The 26,821-nt window shown below is 37.9% G+C and overlaps 1 protein-coding gene across 3 annotated transcripts; it reads left to right on the plus strand.

The window, feature by feature from the left end:
* Positions 1-853: 853 nt before the first annotated feature.
* tmem200a (transmembrane protein 200A) lies at positions 854-18,987 on the plus strand. 3 transcript variants are annotated; one of them, XR_003672954.1, is made up of 6 exons: positions 854-1,505; positions 15,092-15,229; positions 15,401-15,603; positions 15,708-15,871; positions 16,438-17,810; positions 17,910-18,987. XR_003672954.1 is itself a non-coding variant. In XM_028439722.1 (5 exons), the coding sequence occupies exons 2-5, from the start codon at positions 15,099-15,101 to the stop codon at positions 17,545-17,547; spliced, it is 1,608 nt and encodes a 535-aa protein (XP_028295523.1). In that variant the 5' UTR covers positions 854-1,505; positions 15,092-15,098; the 3' UTR covers positions 17,548-18,987. The 3 variants fall into 3 exon arrangements, 2 of the variants coding, with proteins under 2 accessions (XP_028295523.1, XP_028295525.1); XM_028439722.1 differs by having other exon boundaries at positions 16,438-18,987; XM_028439724.1 differs by having other exon boundaries at positions 854-1,212; positions 16,438-18,987.
* Positions 18,988-26,821: the final 7,834 nt, after the last annotated feature.

Genomic DNA, 26,821 nt, shown 5'->3' on the forward strand with positions numbered 1-26,821 from the left:
CACTCTCCTTTAAAAAACACATTAAACTCACGGCTAATACAATAAAGTTCAATTTACAGAACTTCAAACAAATCAGGCCATTTATGACAATAAATTCAGCAAAGATGTTTCTACATTTAATGATATGTTCACATATACTGTATTACAACCTGGTCACTCACTGGAGAAACAAATATCAAACCCATAGAAATCCTATAGCCTAGGTCCCAAAGTGGGGTACGGGTACCCCAGGGGTAGGCAGATTGTCATAGGGGGTACTAGTACTAATGCTAGGCTAATGCTAATATTAAATTAATGCTAATGATATGTTAATGCTAGCTAACAGTAATGCTAGGCTAAGGCTAGCTAATGCAGTGTTCAATGATGTGGGCCAGCACCTACATTCTCACTTGCATTTTCTTTAGGAAATGCAAATATTCCAGTTATATATGATTCATCAACAGAATAGGTAAAATTCAGAGATACATTTCATTGTAGGGCTACATTGTACATGACATTACATCATTGTGTTTTTCTAAGCGTTCAGGAGTCGGAGGTACATGAATTCAGGTTAACTGCCCTATAGGGTACACATACCCCTGTTTGGGAACCACTTACATGATTATCCAGTTTTCTGTTACAGTCTGTCGTTTTTTGTCACCCAACAGCGCTATACACTGCTCGTGGCTCACTGACTTCTGTAGATGCGCATTGGAGACAATGCGCACATGGGAGACATTGCAGTCCTCCAAGTGCGCACACATCCAACTCGACATTCGCTTGTGCGCTCTCTCTCTCTCTCTCTCTCTCTCTCTCTCTCTCTCTCTCTCTCTCTCTCACACACACACACATTCCCACAACACAGAGACGCACAACAGAGACGCGCCGCAGCGTTGGAGCTGCTATCTTTTCATCCATCTCTAAGGATTACATGCGGCTTTACTCATCTTTATATTCTTCGTGAAATAAAAGGCATTTAATCTAATTTTTTTGAAAAAACAACAACCTTTCCTTCTTTGTTTTTTGATCTAAAGTCGAGAGTTTTGGACACACATTTCTTTGTTGGGGAGATGGAGTTTTACGCGTCCCGTTGACCAGAGGAGCGACACATCAGCTGCACTTTCCGTCCTTGTTCTGGAATTGGAAATATTTTTCTGCTGAGGAGTTACAACTGAAAATTCCAATATAAACAGCATGTGTTACTGTTAAAGGGATTTTCCTTCTGACAAAGCTGTGCGTTTTTTTAAATTTTTTATATTAGCCCTGCGTAAAAGAGGCACCCCGGTAAATCAAGCCATCCAAATGGATACATAACTTCTGTCATGCTTTAAAAAAAAAAATCTGTTGCTGTCCTCAGTCTGAACAAGAGCATGACTTCCTCTTTTCATCTTCATTTACACTCCAGTATGACAGTTGAGTAGAAGTAGCCTTGGCAGTGGGAGATGGCTTTTTCCTTTCCTCCATGTTACAGATTAATCCCTCTGCGACCCTAATGTCACACTGAGAGTGATCAGCCTTTTATCAAGGTAAGACACACAATACCCATGACATTTTGCATGAGAACTTTTACTTTTTATTTGCAAATCAATAGTCCATATTTCAAGAGGAAAGTTAACTATCAGCTACAAATACCTGCAGGAATGCTGTTGACTGACTTCCATAAACCTTTAAAATAGGAGACATTGTACACGTGTTTATTGTTAATTTATTCATTTCAGACTTATATGAGCCTTTAGTCCACTTATTGTGCTTAATCGTTTTTGCATTACATATTAATATTTTTTGTTATATTACATTATATTATTTGGCAGCTCTCGTTTTCTCATGTCAATCCTTTAAAGTAGGATTTACAACCTCTACAGGGAAGTGTTCATCCTGGAAGTGTCATAAGGATAACAGACCAATGATTTATGGTACATGGTCAGGAATAAACTCCCTATTGCAACACAGGCAAGGAGGGGGTTAAAATATTGTGTGGCATTAGTTGAAATAGTTAGTTGCACACCCCATTTTTTCTTATTTCCATCCATCCATCCATCCATCCATCCATCCATCAATTCTTCCAACCTAGAGAGCAATAATAAACAAGTTGTGCCCACCTCTGTTCTACCTTTATCAATGCTTGAAACTAAAATGAATTGTTTTAACAAACCAGACACGTATGAATCCTATTAATCGTATATCACTTAATTCATTGGCTCTTGTCGGTGCAGAAAATTATGACACTTAACTCCAAAATCAATGTAATACATTTAATGCATTAAATAACACAGCAGGGAACATTAAACACTTGGCAAAACCACAAACTTGAGAAACCATGTTAAGTGTGTTCATAATGGATTTTACAATGAAAATATTTATAATTTATGGGACAAGGACAATTTTTTTTTTTTTAAAGTATGACAGATAATTCATTAGTTTTAATGTCATTGATAATTAAATGGCTGTTAAAATATTAATAGAAGCATACGTCCGTCAAATAATGACCTTCCAATAATTGTCAGCAGGTTTTTTCATATAATTTGTGTCAAAAACAAAGACAGATGCCAAAACATTTTGACTAGAATATTTGATCAGATCAAATTCACACTTATGTTATCCATTTTGGATCATTTAAGTGTGTAACTTAAAATAATGCCTTAAGGAAACTGAATTTTGGTCAAGTCTATTTGCTGTGTTTGCTGCTATTACACTGTGGTTGTTCCAATACTGTCTAATCTTCCCTGTCCTTCCTCTTTACTCTGATCTTAGAAAACAGGGAATGAGAATCAGCCATGCTGTGTAAAAGTGGCACAAACTGCTCTGCAAAAACAGGGTAAACCATTCAAAGGAAGAAATACCAGACACAAGGAGCTCTGTCAGAGCTTTCAAAGCAAACTCTAACCTCGAGGGCTTTGTGAAGAACAAAGTCATGAAATATTGAGCCAAATGACAGATGAAGTGGCATATTAAACTACTGTATAGCTTCTCACATAAATGGATTTGTGTCTAATATGACATTCAGCTAATCCTCCTTTATGGAAATCATGCTAACTGGATAATCCTGTGGAAACGTCCTCCTGGAAGGTCAGCTTCACTTTGTCGCTACCAAGGGACACTGATAAATCTTTATTTATATGATAAAAAAGAAAGAAAAATAAATGATTTCAAATGACCTAATAGAGAAGTTTAGAGGACAACAAAAAGGACTTTTCATGCTCGTCCAGTTTGCACCGTCACTGAAGGGTAATTGGCAACAACTTGTGCCTTTAGCTGATTATGTGAGACTGAGTGGCATTCAGGGAGGAGATGCTTAAATGAGTCACTTCTCAAGAATCAACAGGGGTCTCGTCGCACTGCATAAACACACACGCATGGCATGAGCATCCAGTGATTCAATTCAAACCTTAATTCAATTCAGTGGACCTGAATTTATCTCTCGAAGGCAATGACAATGATTCAATGTGAATGACAGAAGACTGAAGGGACCAAAAATTGCTGCACAGATCCTCCAGATAATGAGGAGAAAAAAATAAGATGGTGAAGAGACAGCGGGATGTGACACTGCATCTGAAACTGTGCTGCTGTGCTGGAGGGTCAGTGAAAAAAACATAAAGTGACATATTCTCCAGACAGAAGATGAGTCACTCTTGACCATGTTGGAGTAAAGCCCTGCACAAACACTCAACACCTATAGCACTGCATGCTTACCCTTTGGGTCTGCACTCTATGTTCTCCATGGAATAGCATCAATGCATGTATCAAGGAACCAGATTCCAAGTAATTTGTAGCAATATGGGGAAAACTCTTTAAATATGAGGAAGCCCCACAGGAAATATTGCTTTATCTCTGCCTAACCACAGGTACACTTAAACAGAGGTGGAAAGAGTGCTGATGTATCGTACTTGATTGAAATTCTGCTCTAGTACAAGTGCAAGTAAGTCATACTGTACATAAAATACTCAAGTAAAAGGGAAAAAGCAGCTGAATTAAATAGTACTCAAAAGATACTAGTTACTTTCACCCCCCGATGTTTATTTTTGGTAATAAATCTTGCCACGGCTTCCTTGCACACAGTAAACATCTCATGCATAAACTTAAAAAGAAAAGGGTTACTTTGTTGGAGTGTGAACCACAGTCACCTATGGATAGAAGTGCGGAAGCGGAAAATTTTATCGGAGCGCTTATATCGGAGATTTTAGACGCAGTCCGATAAAATCCGATATTCGTTTTCTGGCTGATATCGGACCAATACCCGATATCAATATCGAATTGGGACATCGCTACTATTAACCATAACATATTGGCTCTTAATTAGTCATTATTAAGTACTTGTTAATGCTTTAGTCTCACAGTCCGAGCAGGGTTAGCGTTAGCGTTAGGGTTAATGTTAACGTCAACCCTAACGCTAACCCTAACTCTAACTCTAACCTAAGCATATTGAGATCCTAATTCATGTACAACAACTTCCTTACTTACAACTAATAAGTAAGAATTCTGAGGTTATTGAGGGAAAACTATTAGTTAATGGTTAACTGGTTGTATAATAAGGCCATGCAGAATAAAGAGGTCAAGTACTAAATAATGACTAATTAAGAGTCAATATGTTAATGGATAATAGGTGTTCCCTAATATAAAGTGTGACCCTTCATTTATTTTCCACAAAGACATCTGTATATATATATTAAAAAAAAAAGCTAAATTTATGAACTCTAAAACAGTACCATGCCAAGCGTGCCATGTGGGTAACAACATTTAGAAACCCCAACCTGAAGCCAAAAAAGTGGCAGAAAAAGCACGACATATACATATGGATTATTTTCAATGTGCATTCATATCCAGCTGACCATGAAACATAAATAAAAAAATAATCACAAAAAATCTTAATGCACTCAGTAATGGTTGGGTATATGTAACAAATGATTGTAGTTCTTTTAAAAGGTACTTAAGTACAAGTAAAATTAGTAATTTATAAATATAGTCACAAAAGCACAAGTACCCAGAAAAGCAACTTAATTACAGTAATGTGAGTATTTGTTCATAAATACTGAATGTGCACTTTTTCACTTGCCAGGTGTCCTGGCCGGACCTTTTTTCATTGGCTGGTTTCACAAATGTTTATGAAGGCTGTGAATGTGTTTGTGCTGTCTGTGTGAATGCCACATACAGAGAATTGTGGGTGGATTTGCTCTAAAACCTGAATGATTTTCCGGCAGTGTTATTTACAATGTCAGAATAAATAGTTGGAATCTTTACTGCAGTTGAAAAATTTTTTTTGAAAATGTCTTATAGTAATACAGGGTTTTTTTTGTCTACAAAATGATCTATAGGATAAACACCTGACATTTTATTGAGAGAAATATGTCTTTTTGGCCAGATTTTTCTTAATACAAATGCTGGCACATCCTTTTATCCTCTTTTGCCACTTATTCTGATCAAGTAATGAGTGCACACAAATTATAGAAGCAAAATAATAAAGTGTTCCTAATCATTCTTAAAGGCCCATTTAGTTCTGAGACAATTGTACTGGTGCTTTAAACTTTGCAGATTAATTGTGAAAAATGGCCGGGCAGTCGTGCTTGTATGTTGGTCGGAAGTACACTGGTATTTATTTAGGTGAATCACTACTTTTCATACATATGATGTATGCAATGCAAAATAAATGTTGGTCATGCATGAAAAGCAAGGTGTGCATTATGGGGCGCCGATTGTAAAGTTGTGCATGCTAAAATAAACAGCAACAATGTGTACATTTTTTTATGTTACTTTTGACCAGATTTAAAGCAGTACTTGTGAAATTTGTGATATTTGTTTTCTCGTAAAAATATAGTGTCAATGTTAAATCTCAATCTAAATGTTAAAAATCGAAATCTATATGTTAAATCTAAATCTAAAAGTTAAATCGAAATCTAAATGTTAATCTAAATCTCAATATTAAATCTAAATCGGAAGTAACAACATAAAAGCTCATTCTGGTTAATTTGCATATTAGCTAAATATTTAGTTTCACCCGTGATATTTAGATTTAACATTTAGATTTAGATTTAACATTTCCATTTAACGTTGACATTATATTTTCACAAGTATTGCTGTAAATCTAGTCAAAGTAACATAAAACAAATTCACATGGTTTGTTGCTAAATGTTGCAAAAAGTTGCTGTTTATTTTAGCATACGCAACTTTACAATCGGCGCCCCATTGCATTGCTTAAATTAGATTGCAATAGTTCAAACATATACAATACCACCAGGTTTAAACCAGGGCAAAATCAAAACACTCTCAACACTGAGGAAATGTTTACTTTTACTCCTCAATCAGCTCTGCTCATCTTGGTCTTGTTTGGAAATTCCATCCCTTATTTCCAGCTTTGCCAAACTCTAGAATCAGATTGTTGGAAATGGAAAATCTCTTCCTCCTCTGTTGTTTTTATTTTTTATTTTATTTGGCACCACCTGCACCATAAAGAGACAACTATAGTCCTTGCCACTGGAGAACACAAATACCTGGCAAGTCGTTCCCCGGGAGTGGATTGGGCCAATGGTTCAAACTCGTGTCACTGTCAGTTACCACAGGTTGTCCACACAGACTCTCAGTGAAGAAGCTCAGATGTCTCAGTATATTAGGAGCTCCTTGTAAAAACTCAGAGATGACAGGTGATGCAAAGCAGCTGCAGAACCTGAGCAAAGACCACACTGAAGACAAAGACAAAAACCAGCCAGTGAATCCAATAAAGCAGCTGATGGAATGTTGTGGAATGATCTGGAAAAACACAAATACTGGGGCCAGAAATCAGATTTAAGGTGGAGGTGGAACTTCACATACTATTTTTGCTCCACCTGTCACAAAGCTAAAGGCTTGGTGACACATTGGTTGGTGTCTCTGTGCATAGATTCTGGGTTCTGTGTCACTTGAGTCAACAAGTTCTCACAGGGCATGAGTGCATTCCTTCTGTTGACCTTAAATATACAGTAATAGAAATCTCAGGTAATTACACCACTTTTCTTTCTAACTCTTACTGCAGCTGTGACTCAGTGGGTTGAAAGGGGTCATCGTTCAGGTGAGAGGTTGGTGCTTAAGTCGCTGTTTGCGTGTTTCGGCGCTCATTGTTGCTTTGTTGCTGTATGTGCTATGTAAGAGCTCTTTGACACAACTAACTTATGGTGACAAAACAGGTAAACTAATGTTGTTGACGTTGTATGTTATTAGCACAGGCTGCCTTATTTGAGTAATATCATTGGTTAGCGTCTTTTAAATTGTCACAACCTCATTTTCTAAAATAATTCAGTTCTTTTTTCTAATTTCGTATGAGTTACTGTATCTCTCACAATCAGAATGATGAGCATATGTTGAGTATCTTATTGAGTATATGCGTATATAAGATAAGATAATACAAGATATGATAGCCTTTATTTGTCCCACACAGGGTACGTTTGCAGTGTTTCAGCAGCAGTAGATACATAAACAGAATAATAAAAAAAATGTAAGATATATACACACATAGGCCTGTACACAGTACAGAGAAAAAGAGTTTTTTATTTATTTTTTTTATTTATTCAGTTTATTTCCGACATGGTTACATTCACTTTTTTTTTTTTTACATTTTTTTTTTTTTTTTGTACATGCCGAAAAAGGAGACGAGAGAAGCAGTTTGCTTATCTGGGTCCCGTCCCCTGTTTTACCATCACAAATTTACATGGGTTTACATGTCTCTCTGGTCAAACATTCTTGAGTTGTTCTGAACAGTCCTTTTTTGTGTATTCTCATCTGTAGTCAGTGTTGTCTTGTTTTTATTCCTCCTCCTCTCTATCGTTGTTCATGTTGGCCTTGTTCCCTGCCAGACGTTGTTAGCATTCCTCCAGTTCAAGAACAGTTCCTCTTTCGAAGGTGTTTGGAAGGTTTTTCCCTTTTCATCTATAATGTCACCACTCGGGAATGTCTCTTTTGGACACACAAGTTTGCAGCTTGTTTTGTCTCTACATCAATGTTAATCCAGTGTTTGTCTCCCTGTGTTTGTCCTGTGATGGACTGGCATATAGTCCATGGTGTCTCTTACATCTAGTCCTAAGTATCAGGAGATATGCTGCTGCACTTTGGTATCGAAGTCTGTTTTCAAATAGTTTTGACAACCATTTTTATTAGCTTTCGGGATAGCTTACGTTGTGACATAACTTGGAAACGATTGATTGCACCAAATAGCTCTGTCACGCTTGTAAGCACACATCTACTCCCTCTGTTCACTCTTATCTTCATAGTGTCTGAGCAATGGGAGGTTTTTCATTGAATATGATATATGCCTTTATCATAATATACCAACAGCACACTCCTTGTCCTTTTTTGTACTGACCTCCTTAGCTCCTTTAACCTTGTATTTCCCCCCTCACCATGTGTTACACTACCCTCTCTTTTTATATCTTCCCCCTAAATTCTAGTTTATTCATCCTTAGGGAGGACTGGTGACAGTGGTCACAGTTATGCAGTATAATAAATGTATTATTTTCTTTTCTTTGCACGAATAAAACATGCATAATTGTCACGATAAGATTGCGTTACAGAGGTCTATAGTGGCCAAATAACACTATTCTCAAAAGTCACTTACAGTATTTTTGATCACGTAAACTTAATTAATGAAGGACTATTTCTAAAATAGAGTAACTGTATAGTTGTAGACTGCATAGACTTCAGTTTGTCTGTTACATAACTAATTAGGGTGATTCCTTAAACAAAATCTGTTTTGTACTCAGAATATTGAGTTTAAAAAGACAAAATGAATTCCGACAAAAGTAGACATTAAAATAACAGCAATAATTATTCTGACTGCAGCATGTGTCTGTGTTTTAAACAGAACTAACGTGACTGGAGCTTTGAAATGCCTTGATTTCAGTGTCAAGAACAGGTTGCACTGTAATCATCGTAATGTTCTGTTCCTGCCTTAACGTTCGGTGGTTTTCATTAGCACTTAGAGGAAAGCAGACCAAATATCACCTTTTGGATTGGTTTGCCTAATATTTTCATTCATATTCAAAACAGGGAATAGAGCACACTGGAGCAAAATTCTGATGATTATGTTTCTCGGTGAAGTTATTAAAGAGATTTTAAAGACGTCAGGGAGGAATGTACGAACAATTTCTAGGTAATGCCTTCAGGTAAATGATTGTTTGCCAGGGCTATACTGTATACCTCTGCAGACAGACATACAGTATGACAAACACATACTGACAGCCTGGTGGGACCTCTGTTATTGTTCATGTCTTCCTCCATGGTTCTGAGATCAAGTTAAATGCCTTTGCTTTAGCTGTAGGTCAATGAAAATAATGCAAATTTTCCTGAGAGAAGTTTTTGTGACTCTGCTTCAGTGTGTCTTCCTCCTGCAGTCCCAAGTATTCACATTACTTCTTATCTAACCAACTTTTCCTTGTGTTTTCTTCCTTAGTTAGGTGATTTTAAAGCAAACTGAGAAAATAAATTGCACTTTGCCCTAAACAAAACCACAGAGATCTTTTCCTTGGACTTTCTTCATTTCCTTCATTTCAACGTCCAAACTCAATAATTCCATTGTGTATGCCTAGGCAATATATCAAGATTCAATTCAATTCAATTCAACTTTATATAGCGTAAATTACAACAATAGTCATCTCAGAGTGCCATCAAATTATAAAATTCTTAAGAGAAGATACTGTATATCAAGTTTTCTATTTTGGCAAAATTACAGTACTGTATTGCTTAAATATTCATATTGTATTAAAATACTGGTTTTAGGAGTCGCTGCTTTTGGTACTTCTCAGAACAGCATGATAAGCTGAGTGCGTCCTATCGCAGACCTTCCCATAAAATAACCACACTACAGAACTCACTCACACATGCTGTCCCGTACAGAAGAAAAAGCTAAAAGTGCAGCTGTTTGTTTATAAATATGCTTCATCAGCAAATTTAACCCAGAATACTATTTCCGGAAAGACTTGATTGAGTTAAAAATATCCAGATTTATATAGTATATCGGCATTTTGCGAAAGAAAATATTGAGATATGAATTTTGGTCCATATCGCCCAGCCCTACCATTGTAATCCTTGTTCGATCGCACCTAATCACACCGTGCTGACTTCTTTATGTATGTCCTTCCTGTTTCAATCCCCTTCTCTGTGATGGAAACTCCATATCCATCACATTTACATATTACTAAATAAATCCCAACACACAGATGGAATTATGATGACAGAACACAATCTCGCTGATATACCTGTCATCTATGTGCACACAGCTGGCAGTTGCTATAGAAACCTGTCACCTAGCAGCAGAACATGTAGTTGCTATAGGGACAAAAGAGCACGTGACATCTCCTATAGATTAGGTAACGTGCTGTTATCATGCAACATAAGACATCTCCAAGTAAAGGAATTTAGTTTTCCAGTGCAGGGAGGGAATTCTACATGGTCAGATAGTGGAAAATTATTTAAATAAAATCAATATGTTTCCTTGAATTATGAGGGAGGTATTTTGATTCCGTGTTTGATACGACTATGGTGATTAAACATAAGCTAATTCAACATTTTTTAAACACAAAACTTAGTAAAATCAACCCACAATCATGCTTTTGTTAGATACAATCATAGTGTATGCCTCTCAGGTAAAGGAATCAAACATAATTTACTCCAAAATAAAAAAAAGGTCAAAATCGCCGCTTGAAAGTTTGTTTTTAGTGTTTTTCGCTTTATTCTTTCTGTGCTTTCTTATTTATCTTCATCACACAAGGAGGTCAGTGTTGCACTTGACACCATTTGTGTTCTTCTCGTTTGTTGCCAGTTTCCACCAAGATATCAGAATGAAGTAAAAACACTTCTATGTACCACATTCCATGATGCAATGCATGAAATTTTCAACAAAAAGGTGTTTACGGTGGATTAAAACAAACTTTCAAGCACCAATTTTGACCCTTTTTCCTTTTCTTTTTTGACGTAAATAATATTCCATTCATTTATTTAAGAGGCATACACTATGATTTTATGAAAATAAAAATATGATTTGGTTTAGCAGCTTAATTAAAGTAGTGAAATTGAAAGTGGAGCAGAGAGATTTGAAATATTGATGAGTTTTGTCTTTATGCAAGTACAAATTTAATTAGTCAAGCATGTTTGTCACATGAAGCAGTGAATTCTCAGGGAAACCAGTGGGTTGTGCAGCATGCGTGAATTAGTTGGCCTTCATCCTGCATGAAATGCCACACAGATGAACTGATTGCATGCTAAGTGTTAGGATCACTTACTGAATAATAACTGTGTATTTCATGTGGTCACTGCTCATGGCAACCTTGGCTGTGTCTGTGTCTGAGTGGTTTTTTTAATTAGGATTTTGTGTTCACGCAAGAGAGGATTTCAAACTCCTTTTTTGAGGTTTTTTTTTTTTTTTTTTTTTGGTCACTTATCAGCCTTTCCGTTACATGTTTAGTCTTTTTTTTTTTAACTCACACACAAATACATCTTAGACCCTTTTTTTTAATATCCTCCCAGTTTTTATCTCCATTCTTCCATTTATAACCTTCCATCTCTTTAATTTTTCATCAAACCTTTACCCACTGCCTCCCTCTGCACTGTCACACACGTCTTTGAACTGTTTCACAAAGCGAAGGAAATCTCTTCCTGTTCATGAAACGTGTGGGTTCCTTTTTTGACGCACACGCAGGGAAAAAACAGAGTGAGAAGGAGCAAAGAAATCCTGAGAAAAATGGCTGCTTCTGTCGGTCCATGTGCGGCCACCATCTGTGGTTTAAGTCTTCCCTATAGACGACACACCAATAGGGTGAGTGACATTAAAAAAAATAAAAAGATAGAAAAGAAATACATTACAATCTGTGATTGAGGAAAAATAGGTGGGAGAAAAGAACGTCTGGTTCTGTCGGTGATTCATTTTCACTTTGATTACTCAAAGCTTTGATTTAATATCCTAAAGCTGACTTATTGCACAGAGATTTTGAGATGAAGTAAAGAAAGGAAGAGAGAGAGAGAGAGACAGAAATAAAGTAAAGTGACCAAATACGACGGAAACGGAATTAAAAGCTTGTTAAAAATAGATTTGAGAGAAAAAGCAGTATAAGGCGAGCACTGCAGTAGACAAGTGGAAAAATTTAGAGCGAAGAAAAAGAAAAAGTGGTGGAAAGAAGAAGAATATGAATGCATTAACACATGTAGTAAGGGTGAATGGAAGGAGAGAAGGAATAAGAAGTAAATCAATGAGATGCGGAGGTTAAAAAGGACCAAGTTATTAAAAAACAGAGGCAAAGGTCCTGAGTGTGTTCTCATTCCCAGCATGCTAAATCTATGAGATCCCTTACACACACACACACACGAAAGCAGATTGGCATGCTGAGCTGAAAACTTGGAGCCAAAAGCGTATATTTAATGAGCGACACAGAAATAAAATACCAAAGACTCAACATGTCAGTGACTGCAATTAGATTATATAAGCAGCTTTAACAAACAAACAGAGGTGAAAGCTGTGCTAAATTTACTTCTTATTTAGAGTTAAACTGCTTTTATAACCTTTAAACATCCAATTTCAGTGTTTTCACAGAATTTCCAAGCTTTTTTGCTTCAGATATTGTGTACAGCACGAGCACAAGTCTCAGATTTAAACACCAGAGGTGCCTTCAACCAACCATAACATCATATATTCTAATTCAAATCAAAGTTAAACATCGTTATCAAAGCCCATTGTAAAGTGCATTCCATACTCCAGTGTGTTTAAAATTAGAGCTGTTTATTACTCATAACATACCATCCCTAATGGCATGCATGTGGGCTTACATATACTCTGTGTGGTAGATATTACACTGGTTCAGCGGCAGTCTACCTCATGAGAACAATAGCACCAGAATGAACAGAAATAAAAAGTGCATTTGAACAAGAAGAGTGAACTCCCATCTCGGTAACCGAATATCTAAGGCGTCTATCTTCCAGGGACACAAAGAAATAGAGTCACACTTAAAAGAAAAAGCTTTTCGAAAAAGAGAATATGCAAAACTCAAAATCAGGATCTGGTTGCATTACAATAATTTGCAGAAAGCAAAGCTGAACGCAGATTTTGTTACATGTAATTGTCCATTCAAAGGATAGAATGCCAAATGAGGAGGTGGGAAACAAAGAGTTCAGTTTGTCGACAGGTAGAATAACTTCATGCTTTTTAATATATTTATAGATATTTACATTGGAACTGTTAGAGAAAGGCGTTTACTAAAAAAATACACATACAGGTGAATTTGAAGAAGCTGAGGCATCTGATGTTTCAAACTAATGCACTGTCATCGCCCGATCTTGTTAGATCTCGCAAGCTAAGCAGGTCTGGGAACTGGTTAGTAGTTGGATGGGAGACCACTGAGTATTCCAGGTGCCACAGTGGGGGACAGTCACCCCAGAGGTATCTGTCATTGTGTCCTTGGGCAAGACACTTCACCCACATTGCCTAGTATGTGAGTGAGTGTTGGTGGTGGTCGGAGGGACCAATGGCGCACTACGGTAGCCTCGCTTCTGTCAGTCTGCCCCAGGGCAGCTGTGGCTACAATAACAGCTTACCACCACCAAGTGTAGGGTGAAAAAAAAATGCATTAATTCTGTAAAGCGACTTTGTGTCCAAAAAAGCGCTATATAAAATTGACGTATTATTTATTATAAAATAATCACATTATGATACCAATACTTCTTGTTAAAAAAAAAACAAAAAACTTCTGTGAGCTGTTACACCAAAACACAACCACCAGCAGGAGCCTTAGAAAAGCTAGTATTGAAAAAATGTATTTTTTAAATGTTGTCTATTTGATCCTCTTTATGGGAAACAGAAGAATACTAATGTGTATGTGAGCCCAGATTAACAGACATTTAAACCCAAATGAAGTCCCTGGAAATGAGCCTGTGTTTGCTTTAAGCTCCTTTCCCTTAATAACTATTATTAGACCTTTGAGCAGCTGGTGAGCCAAGCCACTGAGATTCATTAGAATAATGTGACACAACTCCAGTGCTATATTTGTAATTTTCCGTCAACAAAAATAATGTTAATAATGACTCAACCAGTGATATTAAAACACTTTGCATACTGCAAATGAACAAGGCCAGAGTAAAATACTGGAGTTATGTCTCCCCGTATGTTCTTACATCTTTGTTTAACATTTTGCATCCCAGCATTGGAGTATTTCTACACTCAGCTATAAACCCTGTAAACCTGCTTTGAACAGGAGTGAATGTATAACAATATACACACTATGTTGCCCCTGAAAGCTGACAATCGACAACAAAACATCAACGGTAAACATGAGTGATTTCTGTGGCGGGTATGTATTTTAGTGGGTCGTTACACGCGTATGGCTGACAGCACGTCAACAGCAATGTCTTGTTCTTGATGCTGGAAGACATTTTGGAAAGGACTCACATTTCTGTTTAAAAATAAATAAATAATTGAAACCTGCTATTTGCGCTCAGTAAGAGTCACTGGCAATTGTCATAAAGCTATAGAATTTGTGGGAGATTGTCGAGTCTATAAAGACACAGTGGCTAGGTTTCCATTACAGTTTTTTGCAAAATAAAAGCGATATTTCTAAATGTCAACAAAGTATAATTGCGCTTTGAACATGTTTCCATTGAAGCTCGTTTTAGACAGGAGCCTCGTAACTCCCATGAAATCTCATCCTGCGACACTTCGCTGCAGGATGACAGACGTTCTAAACCTGCTTATAACACTCTGCATTCCTTTGTTGTTTCACATCTAATGTGGAAGTAGTAACTTTTAAGTCTAATACTAAGAAATGTCCCGGTCTTCTCTTACGTCTACACGTACCGCGCCATGTTTACTCAGAGAGAAGTGGTCATGTGATCAGGTACCTGACATCATGTGACCATGTGCGTCACATTCTGCGGAAAAAGTGTTTCCATAGCGCTTTTGATGAAATTCCTCCTCATGAAAGCGTAAAAACTCTTTAGCGATATTTGAGTATTTTTTTGAAATTCAGGTGTTTTCATTACCAGCTTTTATTGAGCTATTTAGATTTTGCACATTTCCAAGGGTAATGGAAACGCAGCTACTGTCTTCCCAGAATCACCATGCTTTATACGCACGTAATTTCACTGCTAATTTAGTTGTGCTTTCTCTGTGCAGGTTAAGTATGACTGCTGCAGCAGGTGTGCTAACAGGCTTGGCTAAGCTAAAGCGCCAAGACTCCGCTCGCTCTCAGCATCGACCGTTCACTCCTGGATTACCAGGGCTGGGAAACACAGGCCCAGAGGCTGCTCCAAGGTCATTGACTTTGTATAGTTAATCAATTCACACAATAATGGCATGATCTGCAAAAGAAGTTGACATACATCTTATAAGCACTGCTGTATGGTTCCTGCTAGTTCTACGCTACATAATTTCCAATAAATGTCTTCACTCGGAGTTTCTTCCTTCTTTCTCTCTCTTTTTTAGAAAGCGAAAAAGGCGTACTGACGTTGTAGTCGTGCGTGGGAGGGTCCGCCTTTACTCAGCATCTGGATTTTTCCTCCTCCTTGGACTCGTCGTCTTGGCCGCAGGAATTGGCATGGCAACGCTGGGTTACTGGCCTCATAGTGAAACCAAGTCCAAGACGAACATGGATGTAGCCAACTCCAACACGAGCCAGGACCTGCAAGGTCGGAATGGAACCCAACCAATGATGATAAAGTCCCTCCTACAGCTGTAGATTTTCCTCAATCCTTTTGCCCTTTTTTTTTCCTTCTGGTCAATGTTATTCTAGGTGCACCTTCCAAGCAGACAGTGGGTGCCCTGATGCGCTTCTTGGGACAGCACGTTCACTCTGAGAGGATGAAAATGCTTGGACCGTTCACTATGGGCATTGGGATTTTTATCTTCATCTGCGCAAATGCAATACTTCATGAAAACAGAGACAGAGAAACAAAAGTAAGTGGAACATCTTGGGATTTATACAAAAGTCAAGCATCAATTTTCTTGCTTCGTTTTAGGGTGGCAGGGAGTCAAATATCCATTGATAATAATGAGTGAAAGACTGGACCAAAAACATTTGTGATTGAAGTTACTAAGGAGTATTTTAAACAATTTGCAAATAATGGTCAATAAGTACGTTATATTCTGTGATTACTGTGCTTCTTTTCCTTTTCAATTGACTAAATAAGGGAAAAATACACTGCACCATTCCATACTCATCTCTGCAAAGCTGATCAGATTCCTCCAAACCTCTCTTCACCTTCATCCCTTTCAAGTTTCTTATGATCCCATATCCTCTGATTTTCTTTGCTCTCTCCTCCTCCTCCACTTGATTAAACTCTCCCCCTCTTTCCTCCTTCCAGGTAATTTACATGAAATTTAAACCTCCAAAGGCTTTGAGCATTTGATCTTTAATAAATTGAAACTACTGACAATATTGAGTTATAATTAAGTACCACATGCATTCATATAACTATGAAAGCCCAGGTTCCTGGTGCTAATGCCGTTCTCTTGTGCCCTAGATAATCCATATGAGGGACATGTACTCCACAGTTATTGACATTCATCGCCTCAGGCAGCGGGAACAAAAACAGCCTTATCGCCACAACAGCTTCTGTACGGGGGATCTACAAAGCTTGGGAGGTGACGCTGCAACTAGGTTTGCCAGCAACTCCCTTCTGGCATTCTCCTCTCGCTCTGGAAGTGTTGCAGGAAGAGGATCCACAGAAGAGGAGGAGGTGTTGTTAGGGGACGAGGAGGCTCAAAGATACAAAGAACATGCAAAGATGGACTATAGCTTCGCAGGACTCCTGGCCCCGCTTTATAAGGACCGTCCCTTTGGAGGTCACGGTCTTGGAATGGCTCGTTCTGACTCAGTGCGTCATCAGTGGTCAGTGGATGAAGACGGGGAGAGGGGAGGACATCATGCACGATCTATTGTCTCTTCCTCCATCTCTGCGTTTACTCTTCCTGTTATAAAACTCAATAACTGTGTGATAGATGAACCAGAGATGGAGGCTATCACAGAGGAGGACAGGGGAGGAGAGAAAAGAGATGGAGGGATGTCACAGCTTTTGTGCTCAATGGAGTCTTTGGTGGTTCCAGTAGCTACTGTTGCAAAGGCCTCTAAACCACCAGGATTACAGCGAAGTAACTCTGCCACATCCTCCCGCAGCTCTTCATTCTCTCCTTCCTCCCTCTCTCCGGCTCCATCCTCTACCTCAGGCTGCTGGCTTTCCCCAGGAGCGGCAAGGAGTGACTTTGGCTCCAATTCTTCTCTGCACATCCTCAACAGCCATTCCAAATCATTGGACCTGGAGCGTGGTCCGAGCATGCTCAGTGTACACCAAGAGCAGAGGAAGCACCCTAGTTGGCCCAGACTTGATCGCAGCAACAGCAGCCGGAGCATCAGTGGCCAACGAAGCAGCAGTAAAGGCTACATGCGTCTGGAGGACAGGGAAGAGCAAGGGGAGCGGCTCCTGGACTTATCGCAGTCTGCAACAGTAAGACGCGACTACAGTAAGAGGGAGAAGCTGCTAATGATATCAAGGTCCCATAATAATCTGAGCTTTGAGCACGATGAGTTTAACAGCAGCACTCTGAAGAGAGGCAGCTCAGAGACTCGGTTTTGAGACTCAGATTTGGCAGCAGATCTTCGCTATGTTATTTTATTTCTCTGCAAACTGTGAAAGTGCAGCTCATGTCAGAGGAAACTGAACAGTTATCAGCTGCCCACTGGAGGGACAGACAATTTTAAATGCCTTTTTAGGAGTTTCTGGAGCAGGTGATTGGAGAATAATGGACAAAGTACAATAAAATGTTCAGACAACACCACACCTTCACTGTACCATGTGTGCTGGTCTGATTTAGAACCTGATCTTTCAGGAAAAATCAGGTAATGACAGGAAACTTTTTAGATAACTTTTCACAAAAATAGCTCTAGATTTGAACCGGATCGCACTTTGAAACTTAACAATCTGTTCTCCTCCAGCAGCTCGTCGGGGAGCAGGGTCTGACAGAGGCCAAGGACAACAACACTGTCTCAAACAGTTTTCCAACATTAAAGAGTACCTGTAGTGAAAATGTATAATACAAAAATGTGTTTTACTAATAAACAAAATATTTGCACCTTTTTATAAGAAAGACACATTAACAGGGCTTTTTAGAATGACTTTTTACCTTTGGGCATCAACTATGGAGTCGCCATTTTGGATGGCATGTTTGTTGATTCCTGTACGCTGTTGCTGCTATTGCACTGTTCCATTGGTCTACGTTTTCTGAACAATGGTGGAGTAAATAGCTAATAGTTGCTATAACAACAAGAGAAAAAACCCACAAAAACATTTCCTTTACGTCTCTAACCCAAATAATGACACTAAGTCAGAGTTATCCAGAACTACACTTCCCACAATGTAAATAAACCTGTTACGCCTCTACCTCCCACAATAAATGCACAATAAATGAACGTCAAATCATATCCCGATAAACAAACATCATATCCAAAATGGCGGCTCTCCATAGTTGATGCCCGAAGGTATAAAATCATTCTAGAAAGCCCTTTTAATGTGTTTTTTTTTTAGAAAAAAAAATGATCATATTTTGTTTATTGGTAATACATTAAACACGTTTTTTGTTATACACATTTTCACTATAGGTACACTTTACCAACAGGAACACACTTTTTTTTTGTTTAGCACTTCCAAGACAGTACATATCACGGTTTTATAGAAGACACAAAAGCACCCAAACATTGTGATGAAAACGGACCAAGAATCAGGGTTTGATTTGAAGCCTCGTGAAAACGCGGACAAAATTAAATCCATGGCAAAGATGGTGATGCAGATGCGACGGCATTGAAGTAGAAGATATTGAAAATAAAGTTTTGTGGTTGCTAATATGTGTTTGTGTGGTTTTTCCCACACAAATAGGAAAGATTAAGGGTTAGCGTTGGGGAGAAAATCTGATCATTTACCACTTGAGGAAGAAACAAAGAAGTTTGATATCACATTTCAGGAGCTTTAGCAAAAATGTTTGATTGTCAACTTTTCCATTATTCTAACAAGCGTCTATAATGTGTATGGCTCTGAGACTTACTATTTCTTATTAGAAAGAAGGAAAAAAAATTGTGAAAAGAAACCATCCTTTAGTTATAACTAAGTAATACAGTCTTTTTCAAATCAATTGTTTTCTATATTTCTAATCAGCATCGCACTGCATTAACGATAAGTTAGTCAGTTTACAAAACATAATACCTCTTGCACAAAAATCATTATGAATCAGTTATTTCATAAAAGCCACCTTCTTTCTGTAGCTGTATGAATGCCGTGTGTGTTAAATAAACTCACGACAGAAATGTAAAGCTCTTGTAAAGCTCATTTTGGTTCAGTGTTTGTTTAATCTGTTGGACATCTTAAACGTTTTTTTTTTTTTTTTTATAGCACACCTGTATATGAGTTTTCAGAAAGCTTTGTATCTGATGATTGAAGTTTTATGTTCTGAACGTGAATAATAAAAAAAAAATATTTTTAATTCAGTTGTTGAATTTAATCAATTTAACCTACAAAAAACGTACATGTCAGAGCAGCATAAAGGTTACGGTCTGAAGGAATAGTGTTTTGTCTTGTTTTTTTTTTAAACTTCTTGCCAAAAGAGCCATTTGGTTTTTTTTTTGCCACATTCTTTTCCATTTCTATTTTTCCTCTACACATGAAACAAACAAAGCTCCCTATGAGTCATCACCAACCAATTAACATATGCTCTGCAGATCTGTGGGACAATACAAATGCATCAACATCCAGACTGAACGCATATTAACTCCAAAATGCAAATGTGGTACATGAACCCATTAACGCAGAAGTTGTACACATTATCTATGCAATGTAAGGCATGCACACGATTATAACCATAAGCAAAAACCTTTCAGCAAAATGGATCATTTCACATTTGATTCTCATCATAGCAAAAACTGCTTTTCCTGCTTGCTGAACCAGGAGAGTACAGTAGTTAACAAAAAATTTCGTTTGTCATCATTTGAACTCTTCTGAATGTGTATGTTTGGAAACATTTGTATTAATCTATTAACATTAATAATCCTCCATTAAAGGGAATTTATTTTAGACAGTAACCCTGTACAGGATTTTTTTTATTTTTCACCAATTAGAAAAATAAATAACTGAATTACACTAAATTGAAGAGTTGATGGCTAATAGGATTGGAGGTTGATTATGTAATGGCACTCAAATGGGCACATTCATTTAGTTGTATAGTGAGTTATTCAATAAAACCGAAATATATGGATTTGGGTAAAGGGAGCACATGCAAACCCCCTAGATTAATGAAGGGCAAGTAGTGCTTAAGATTGCACTCATTGCAGCAACAACTCAGTAATGAGTCTCTACAGTGATGGAGCTTTACAGTTTGAATGTGATTTATAATTTATTAGATAAGAGGCTTTCTTCTGTGCCATTAGATTCAGTTTTTCTAGTTTGGGCTCAGTGCATGAGAAACACAATTCGCTCCATGTTTTGGTTGATTAGATCCGTGGTTCTCAAGTACCTCCTTTGTCTGACTACAACATTATGCTTAGAAAACTATTTAAAAACATCTATAGAGCCTAATGATGGAAGGAATGAGTGATAACACGTTTTAAGGAATCCCATTTTGTAAATAAGTGGAAAGAAACAGTATTTAGTGCAGTTGTTTTCTATCGTGACCCCATTTTGATATCAAGAATGTCTGGCGACCCCCAAGATATTTTTTTAGAATTAGTTTTTTTATCATGTCTGAGCTCAGATAAAAAAATGTTTTACTGCATTTTTGTTGAACTAGATTGTTATTTCACTAAGTTGTTTAAGATTGTGTTGTTTTAATTAAGATTGAAAAAATTAATGCAATTATATTTTTCAGAGATTTCAGGTGACCCCATTTAAAGGTCCCATGTCATGCTATTTTTCACCCATCTCCAAAAACATAGTATTTGAGGTTTATTTTCCCAAACTCACGTGTTTTCCAGAGTTTTAGCCTCTGAAAAGTCACTTTCTGAGCAACTCTACACAAACAGGCTGACTTGCGGCCTACTTATGCATATTCATAAGTGGGCGTGTCTATAGATGGGACACTGACTTCCTCCTACCCGCACGGTAACGTAGGGCCAGAGGACGGCCCGCCCTCCTCCCACCCACCCCGTAGCCAAGCTCATGCTGTTTTATAAACCTGAGACAGAGCGTTGGGGGCGGGGCGTTCACCGGTACATACAGAGACTGTAGAAAATACACACATAGCACAGCGCGTAGGACGCTAAAATGCTCACCTTCGTGGGCGTGTCTGTTTACATGTCAATCACGACAGAGAGCTTCCTGGAGGCGTGGCTTCTCCAGCTCAGTGCCGCATCAAATTCGTCATCAAAGTGGGAACGCGTCATCAAACTGGAGCGAGATGTTTGGGCTCACCCTGCAGTAAGAAAGGAGCAAATCACCCTCTAACTAACAATTGAGGGAATCAATGATAAAAACATTTTGAGCATGTGTATGAAGCCCATATAGCACTTTATGATGTTTAAAGCACAAAAAAGTTGATTTAGCTTAACATGAGCCCTTTAACGTTCAGGCGACCCCACATGGGGTCCCGACCCCAAGGTTAAAAAACAATGCACAGATTCATTTCTATAGTTTTGATCATTTCCAGTGATATCACGCCTGGGGTGGGACCAACACTGACACTTCATTTAATTTTCCTCTCTCTCTCTCTCTCTCTCCATCGCACCACACTTGAGAACCACTGGCTTAGATCATTTGTTAGTTTGACCTGCAAAGACAGACGGCTGTTTGACAGAAGTGACAGAATCAAATCTTCCAAAATAGCTTCAGAAATACACCCCAGTGGCTAATCCTCACGTTTGTTGACAGGTGGTTGTGAACAAACATCCAGTGTCTCGCACTCTGCAGCTTTCTGTGACCAACCACAGCAGGTTTCTCCACATCGTTCTGAGCCAACGTGTTACAAAGAGACAAATCTCACCTCCTCACCTCCTCTGCTCTATCACACGCTGCTGCAAGCTGAGGAAGTGTGAGTCAGATTTCGGGAGAATCCAAGTGTTATTATCACAAAGCTGCATAATAATAATCAACATAGCCTGTGAGAGCCTGTAAGAATGATAAGATTTTCTTTTCCTGTTACCCTAATCTTCTTCTGTAAGTATGAAATATTTTAGATGGATTTTTGTTTTTTGCAACCAAAATATGTTTCATTTGTGTTTGTTGTTAAAGTAGCTATAGTGCAGTGCCCGTAGGAAGTATGTATTGCTATAGAAAAGTATGAGGTTAAGTAGCTTTTTCATGGATGGTCAAATGAGGTTGTGTAAGGACATCAGGGACACTTAGGTTTGTTGTGAAATGTGTAGAGTAATAACTATTGTGTTTTCATACACTGTAGGGAGATGAACCCCATCTATTCTGATTCCCGTTTCTTGTCCTCGCGGATCCGGATTTCCTCAGACTCGGTCCGGACTCGTTTAGTGTCATTAATCCACAACAGTCAGTTTATATGTACATGGAATTTGTAAAGTATTTATGAAATTCCTTGCTTTTATATAGAGATGACTTATAACGGTGTCATTGCAATCCGAACAAATGCAACGTCACACACCCTTGAACCAAAAACCATGCGCACGTTCCGCAAGCAATGTCACTGTTGAGGTAGGACTGATGACATCATCAGTGTAGAGGTAGGACGAATGTTTCAATGTCCTAATGTTCTAATATTCCAATGTTCTAAAGTGGGTGGGCTCCCCAGTGAATGGCTCTGGCACGCATGTGGCTACGGTGTGCAGTGATTGGCTGGGTAGGACCAATGTTCTAATGTTCTAACTGATGACATTATCGCTGTAGAGCTAGGACTGATTACATCATCAAGCAAGGACTGATGACATCATCAAGCTGGGACTGATGACATCATCAGGAGGCGGGGCGTGGGGGTGGGGCGTCCAAACAAATCCAACGCTGCACACCCTTGAACAAAGCAGCAGCCATGTTGAAAGTCTCAGGTCAATCTGAGCCTGATTCGCAGAGATATTTGAGGAACACACACACAGACACACAGACACACAGACAGCGATCCCTTGCTTTTATAGAGAGAAGATAGCCACATTTACTCATTAACAATTAAAAAGAATGGTTAATGGGTAAACATTTTCAGGACTATAGAGACAATTACAAGCACATGCACACCATCCACTCTTACTGTATGTCCAATATCAAGAGTCCAATTACTTTGACAGGGGGTGAGAAACCCCACGAGCGAACCCACACACGCCTACACGCTTTAGAAAAAGATCACGTCGACTTCAATCAGCGAGACTTTCATCCTTACAGCAGAGATGTATAGCACCACTTGTTTTCTTTAGCACAAAGCAGCCAGTTTGTTAGTTATTGTGCAATGTTGTGTTTTCTATCAAAGACATGAAGTGATGGTGGACGAGCTGCTGTTTTTCTAGCACTAGTCCTTCCTCTTTAACGGCTTTATCCAGTTAATTTAAAGCTTCTTTCTCTGTTTGCCTTGAAATGTCTATAGTTTCACAGATATGAATTTAAAAGATGATCAATGGGCTTTACTATACATTGTTTTGTCCCATTTATGGGGCTCCGATTGAACATTTGCGCGTTTTAAAATAAACGGTAACTTATGCAACATTTAGACCGCATTTAAAAAACGTATGGAAATTTTTTCATTGATAATTTTGACGAGATGTACAGCAATATTTGTAATATTTACTTTTGTCATAAAATACAATGTCAACATTAAATCTAAATGTTAAATGTTACGTTTAAATATAAATGCTTAATCTGAATGCTAAATGTTAAATCAAAAAGTTAAATGTTAGATATTAGATGTTAAACATTTATTGTAAATGTTAAATGTAAAAGTTAAATCTAAAAGGTAAATGCTAAAATTTAAAGTTAAATGTTAAAATTTAAAGTTAAACGTTGAATTTAAATGTTTAATGTAAATGTTAAATATAAATATTAAATCTAAATGTTACATGTAAATGTTAAATCGAAATGTTAATGCTAAATGTTGAATCTAAATGTCACGGGTGTAACTAGACATTTAGCTAAGTCCACCTGAAGTACCAAAAAAGTTCACTCAGATTTAACATTTAGCATTTAGATTTAACATTTAGGTTTAGATTTGACATTGACATTATATTTTTAAGAGAAAAGTAAATATCAGAAATTTCACAATTATTGCTGTAAATTTGGTCAAAAGTAACATAAAAAAAAAAAATCACAAAAGTTTTTTAAACATGGTTTGTTGCTAATTGTGTCATCAAGTTGCTGTTTATTTTAGCATACACAACTTTTCAATCGGTGCTCCATACCTGTTGTCAACAATGTTGCTTATTTCTAAAACTATTTCATTGGATGGACATTTTTGGGACGTCCTCCACAGCATTAACAGAGTAAACCCTGCACAACAGCACGAGTAATAAAATCCACTAAGGCCGCCCTGACAAATCATTGAGATGCGTTAATGATCTCCTTCAAGACTTATCAAAGTGCCCTAAGGTCCTAAGCGAGTGCAGGACTCGGCAAATTATCTCAATTAGTCCCAAGAAGATTCAGTTTTATGTAGTTTCTTCATTTTGTGTTTGTGTATTTTGTGTGTTTAGACAGACCAAAAACAACAGTGTGCATATGTGCGCTTTGCGTGGTACATCTTAGTGCTTTTTTTTTTTATTTGACAGTAATAACAGCCGTGATGTGGGCAGCATAAGCAGCTAATAAGCAGACTAATCACAATGACACAGCTGGAGGGTTTAAAGTGAATGCTTGGCTGATTAGTTGAGTCAAATGGCTGCTTGGAGGTGGAACTGCAGAACCTCAGCTGTCGTGAAAAATAGCATTGCTTCACTGTGCGGTGATGAACAATTGCTGAATAAGTAAAATGCATCAGTCACGCAAGAAGTCACGAACACAAAAACCCAAAACACCCGGAGGAGAAACTAAGCAGCAGGAATAAAAATCACTGCTATACAGGCTTGGGGTCGATTACATTTTTCAATTACAATTACATTTTTAATTTTTAATGTTCAGTTACAACTCAGTTACGATTACATTGACCAGCGTATTTGCACAAACACAATTAAAATTACAATTACAATTTCCCCCCTGAAATTAGATTACAATAACATTCTCAATTACTAAAGTTGAATTACAATTAATCACTTTAATATATAAGCCCGTGAAAATTAACCTTCCTCTTGTGTTAGCTTTCTGTTAGCCTCTGATATGATAACAGCAAAATGTGTAATAGCAACATTTGTCCACAAGCAATATTATAAGCATTTGACATGAGGCTCTGCGTACAGTTTCTTCCGGCCCGGTCTTTTCAACGGGCTGACGTCAGGTCACGTGACCTACGACTCCGCCCCCTGCCAGCAATGAAAAACATGGCGGACATCTGGTATATTTTTATGGCAATTTAAATTGCCTTATTTCAAGATAGATTGTGGCTTTAAAATTGTTTTGAAAACACTTCTTGTGAGAAATGTATGCATTCGGTTTATGTATAGGATCCGTAGTTTGTTTGTTTCGACATACATTCATCATGTATTATCCTGTTGCTATGCTAAGCTAGCATGCTTAGCACAAACCAGAAGTGACATTTTTTTTTTTTTACCGGAAGTGATGTTGAATTACGTGTTTACTTTTTTAAACCCTAAATTACGTGAATTATTTATTTTTTACTACTATTTTGGCAGTTTTGTTTTTAATTACATTGCAAATGACAGTTTTTATAGAATTTCCATATAATTTATGATTACAAAGTCAGTTATCTGGAATCACTTACAGCTGAATTACGATTACAACATTAACACATTTTTTTTTCAATTTAGATTACAATTATAATTAGGTCATATTCGTATTTATTATAACTATAATTGACACCAACCCTGCTGCTAAATCCAATGGATCCAGGTTTCACAAATAACATTCGGACGTGCCGTGCGTGGCGTTGTTGTGACATGTTGACCTCCCTCCTGGGCGTTTCGTGTCATACAATACATAATGGAGCAGAACGTTGAGCTTCCCTCTGGTGTGGTGCGTGGCGAGTGGCCCATGAGGTGATAGTTCCTGAGTGTGTTCATGTGTCATTGTGTGTTTGCACCTTGCCACGATGAAACAGTAGGGGTGCCAGTCCAGTTGCCATAGCAGCGCAAAACATGCTCTGGACCCCTGCCTGAGGAGTAAACAAAACACACTCTCACACGGACACAAACTGAGCTTTTAACAAATAAACTAACCCCTCACAGGCAGCCGTTAAATTGAGATTATAAAAAGTAATAACCAAACCATTTAAATGGAACCACGGTACTTCAACTAATTGATCCAAAGCTGTCCTACAGCGATAAAAGAAAAATCACCAACAGTTTAGCAGATGCAGCTCATCTGGATATATTCAGGCATATTTTGAGTAAAATACACAATATAAATATCTAAAAGCGATGCATTTTCTTATAAATATAGACAAAGAGGAGTCCCTTACTCTCTACTTACACTGGGGCTGCTTTATTTACCAAAACTCTCAAGATGAATTGTATTTAATATTCATACAGTGCCGGCTGCCTTCATAATGTAAGACACACAATAAGCAAAGAAGAAGCAGATCAAGAGACCAGTATTTACCCAGTGATATCAACATTATGCAAAAAAAAAATCCTTTAATATGAAGCACAGGTTTTAGGTTCTACTGGCTCTAAACTGTCTTTGATCTATTTATATTCCTGCACGTTTTCAAGATGGACCTAGAGGACCACACATTTCATGCCCCTCCTTCCTCTGTCCTGCGTGTGGCAGTGATGCTGACTTCCATGTTCCAAAAGCCTGTTTCAATGACTTGGGCTCATCC

Source organism: Gouania willdenowi, chromosome 24, assembly GCF_900634775.1.
Source record: "Gouania willdenowi chromosome 24, fGouWil2.1, whole genome shotgun sequence".
Taxonomy (NCBI): domain Eukaryota; kingdom Metazoa; phylum Chordata; class Actinopteri; order Blenniiformes; family Gobiesocidae; genus Gouania; species Gouania willdenowi.

What these genes read in the sequence shown, in the direction of transcription:
- tmem200a (XM_028439722.1), top strand. Translation starts at nt 15,099, where the DNA reads ATGACTGCTGCAGCAGGTGTGCTAACAGGCTTGGCTAAGCTAAAGCGC. An exon ending in CACGAGCCAGGACCTGCAAG is followed by an intron (nt 15,604 to 15,707) that starts GTCGGAATGGAA and finishes ATGTTATTCTAG; the next exon opens with GTGCACCTTCCAAGCAGACA. An exon ending in ACAGAGACAGAGAAACAAAA is followed by an intron (nt 15,872 to 16,437) that starts GTAAGTGGAACA and finishes CTTGTGCCCTAG; the next exon opens with ATAATCCATATGAGGGACAT.